Below are 3,235 nucleotides of genomic sequence, written 5' to 3' on the forward strand. Positions count from 1 at the left end.
GGGCACAGGGGCCGTGGGGGCTGTGGGCACAGGGGCTGTGGGGGCTGTGGGGCACAGGGGCTGTGGGGGCTGTGGGGCACAGGGGCTGTGGGGGCTGCGGGGCGCCAGGCCCGCTCAGGCAAGGGGGGCAGGGACGAGGGCACACCTGCTTCAAGAAGTTGGTGGAGACCAGAGCGAAGCAGATGAGGAAGAGCAGCGCCCCCTTCCAGACTGTGTCCAGGTAGTACTCCAGCACAAAGACTGAAGGGGGCATCACCGGGGCATGAGAACCGGGAATGGCCCTCCCTCCCACCCCACCCCCCACCCCTGCACCCCTGCACCTCCAGGCTGCTGCTGCGTGAAGGGGTAGAAGCTGTTGCTCTTGAGCCGTTTGGCCAGGTGCCGCTCTGTGCAGAAGAATCCCAGAGCCCAGAGCTGGAAGCGCTTGCCACCAAAGGCTGTGGGCAGGCCGCTGACCTTGCCTTTGGGAACCTAGTCAGGCGAGGCGGTCAGCCTGGTGGCTCCCTGCTGCCCACGCCCACTGTGCTAAGTTGCCCTTGTACCTGGGAGAGTAAAGTGTCCAGGGCTGCAGGCCACAGAGGAGGAGCTCGTTCAGACAAAGACCGGGGAGGACACGGAGGCAGCGGAACAGGCAGGCAGTGTGAGTGGGTTCTAGAAGGTCTGTGCCAGGTTCTAGAAGGCTTTTCTGTTGACCATGCCTCCGTGACGGGGGTCACTTCCCAGCCAATCCCCCCCACTGACTACCCCCTGCACAGCTCGGCTGACAGTGCTCACCGAAGCGTAGGCAGCTGGACACGGAGCCCATACTGGAGAGCACTGCAGCCAGCGCCCCGCACGGCAAAGAGACTGGCAAGGGCTCCTGGCTCTCTGTCTCTTCCCCCTCCACACTCTCCAACAGCTGGGGACAGACCCAGAGCCCCAGACTCAACGCAGGGAGCAGGAATATTAGTGTGGGTTCCAGTGTGGGCCAGGCACCACCCCAGCCCCGCACACAGGACCACATATAAGTCCTAGAAACATTTTATTGTAACAAAGCGCTCAAATATGGAAAGCAGGGAAGGACACAGGGAGGTCTATCAGAAGCCTGGGCCAAGCTAGACCCCAGACTCAACACAGGGAGCAGGAATATTAGTGTGGGTTCCAGTGTGGGCCAGGCACCACCCCAGCCCCGCACACAGGACCACATACAAGTCCTAGAAACATTTTATTGTAACAAAGCGCTCAAATATGGAAAACAGGGAAGGACACAGGGAGGTCTATCAGAAGCCTGGGCCAAGCTAGCTAGCAGAGAGGGGGCTGGCGAGCAGCTGTTCCAGACACCACTGGACTTCGTCCAGGCCCCGGTAGACACGCTTCAGGCCCCTCGGGAGGCACCGGCAGGACTCCAGGTTGAGATACAACAGGCCAGGGCAGCTGCTGATCACAGAGCTGTGGGCAAGGCAGACCACAGGGAGGTGAATGGGGCCCCGAAGACCCAGGACGCTGGGGTCTCAGGGGAGCTGTCTGCCTGCCCTCCACTGAGCCTACACGGGCCCCAAGCCAGTACCCATGCACCCCCAAGGCCAACCCAAGCACGGGCAGGGTGGGTCCCCGCTCTTCTCTCTGACCCTGGAGGTGTGAGCAAGGCAGCCTATCCAGCGTGAGCCTGGAGCAGGGCATGAGCAGTACTGAGCCCAGGGGACGGGGGGACTGACCTGACCATGCCGGGGGTGACGCGGGTCCCCCTGAGGTTGAGGCGGCTCAGGGCCGGGAGCGCAGGGGCGCCAGAGAAAGCAGCCAGCGCCTGCTCCAGGTCTCTCTCACCGAACCCCTGGCCACTCAAGTCCAGTTCTCGGAGACTGTGATACCATTTCTGGGTCAACAGAGGGCTGCCCTCCTTGGCCACAGTCAGCCGGTCTGACATGCCGTACAGGCCCAGGTGCAGCTGCTCCAGCTCTGCCACGAGAGGAGGAGGTGTGAGCCAAAGGCAGGCAAGGACCCACGGCCTGGCCGCTCAGCCCCTCCCAGGAGCGCTGACCCTGACACGGGAGGTCACGCAGGCCCTCAGGCGTGATCCGGTCACAGCCTCGAAGATCAAGGAGGCGCAGACTGGGAGAGCCATGGAGCAGCCGGCCCAGGACCTCATTGCTCACAAAGGCACAGGTAGAACCAGCAAGGCAGAGCTCCTCTAGGCAGGGGAAGCCTGGACCCAGAGCCGGCCTGCGCCCCGAAGGCTTGGGCATCCACATCAGGTTTAGCAGCCGGAGCACCTGGGGGCAAAGCAAGACTACAGGTAGGGTGCGTGTGTGCGCGTGTGCATGTGTGCACGTGTGACAGAGACAGCCAGCCAGGTGGGAGGGCAGCGCAGCGCACCTGCAGCTGGGGGCAGGCTTTCTGCAGAGCCTCCACCGGCAGCTGCAGCGGAGTACTGTTGCGGTTGATGCCGGCGCTCACCTCCAGGACGTGGAGTTGGGGACAGCAGCTGCCCTGCAGAAGTACACACCAGGTCACCAGCTGGCTGCCTCCAGCTCAGCAGTGAGCTGTGCTCACGCCAGCGCCTCCTTACCAGCAGCGCGCCCACAATAGCTGTTGTCTGGGAGCTGTAGGTCAGCCACAGCTTGCGCATTCGGGGTCCCACTGCCTCCAGAAAGCTCACCACCGCTGTGGAGTCCACCTAGGGGCTTAGCACAGGGATGCCGGTCACCTTCGCCCGGGCTTGCTCAGGGCCTCGTGGGGTCTGGGGCTCACCATGGAATGCTGGAGGTCCAGGCTGTGGAGCTGCCGGCAGGACTTGGCCAGCATGAGCAGCGTGTCCGTGGTCACACCGTGGCAGTCTGAAAGCTTCAGGAAGGTCAGCCGGGGGCAGCACGCACTCACCAGCTGCGGGGGAGACAGAAGCCACGGAGGTGGGGAAGCAGGTGAGGGTGCTCGGGAGAGACGCTGGAGCTCTGTGCCACCCCGCTCCACCGCCACCCCCCTCCGCGCTCACCTGCGCTCCCTCGCACAAGCTAGACAGACCTCTGGCAACCCCTGCCAGGAGGCCAGAGCATTAGAGGAGGGCCCGCCGGGCCGGCAGGCTTTCCAGGGGAGCCGGTCTGAGGCCCCTCCCTGGACGCACTGGGTAACCCCAGGTGCAGAGCTGGTGTGCTCACCTTCAACACGGGCTGCACCTGAGACTTCCAGTGTATGAGCGTCAGCCGCTGGAGCAGCGAGAACCTGGACGACAGCGAGGCCTGGCTGCCCCGGCCGGTGCCGG

The 3,235-nt window shown here is 64.0% G+C and overlaps 2 protein-coding genes across 2 annotated transcripts in view; both read right to left on the reverse strand.

Annotated features, from left to right (window-relative positions):
• Positions 1-805, reverse strand: part of Tmem249 (transmembrane protein 249) — a 2,404-nt gene extending 1,599 nt beyond the window's left edge. The window contains exons 1-4 of the mRNA XM_013033850.1: positions 775-805; positions 543-736; positions 321-471; positions 146-240 (exon numbers count right to left, since the gene is read on the reverse strand). Coding sequence (XP_012889304.1) covers positions 146-240; positions 321-471; positions 543-736; positions 775-805 — 471 coding nt within the window. The remainder of the gene's footprint in view (positions 1-145; positions 241-320; positions 472-542; positions 737-774) is intronic.
• A 384-nt stretch (positions 806-1,189) lies between these two features.
• Fbxl6 (F-box and leucine-rich repeat protein 6) lies at positions 1,190-3,233 on the reverse strand (the record flags this gene model as incomplete). Its single annotated transcript, XM_013033851.1, has 7 exons — positions 1,190-1,428; positions 1,695-1,935; positions 2,018-2,249; positions 2,353-2,466; positions 2,546-2,653; positions 2,728-2,859; positions 3,132-3,233. Coding segments are annotated over 7 exons (1,080 nt in total), but the record flags the coding sequence as incomplete, so codon positions are not given.
• Positions 3,234-3,235: the final 2 nt, after the last annotated feature.

This window comes from Dipodomys ordii, unplaced genomic scaffold, assembly GCF_000151885.1.
Source record: "Dipodomys ordii isolate 6190 unplaced genomic scaffold, Dord_2.0 Scaffold179, whole genome shotgun sequence".
NCBI lineage: Eukaryota > Metazoa > Chordata > Mammalia > Rodentia > Heteromyidae > Dipodomys > Dipodomys ordii.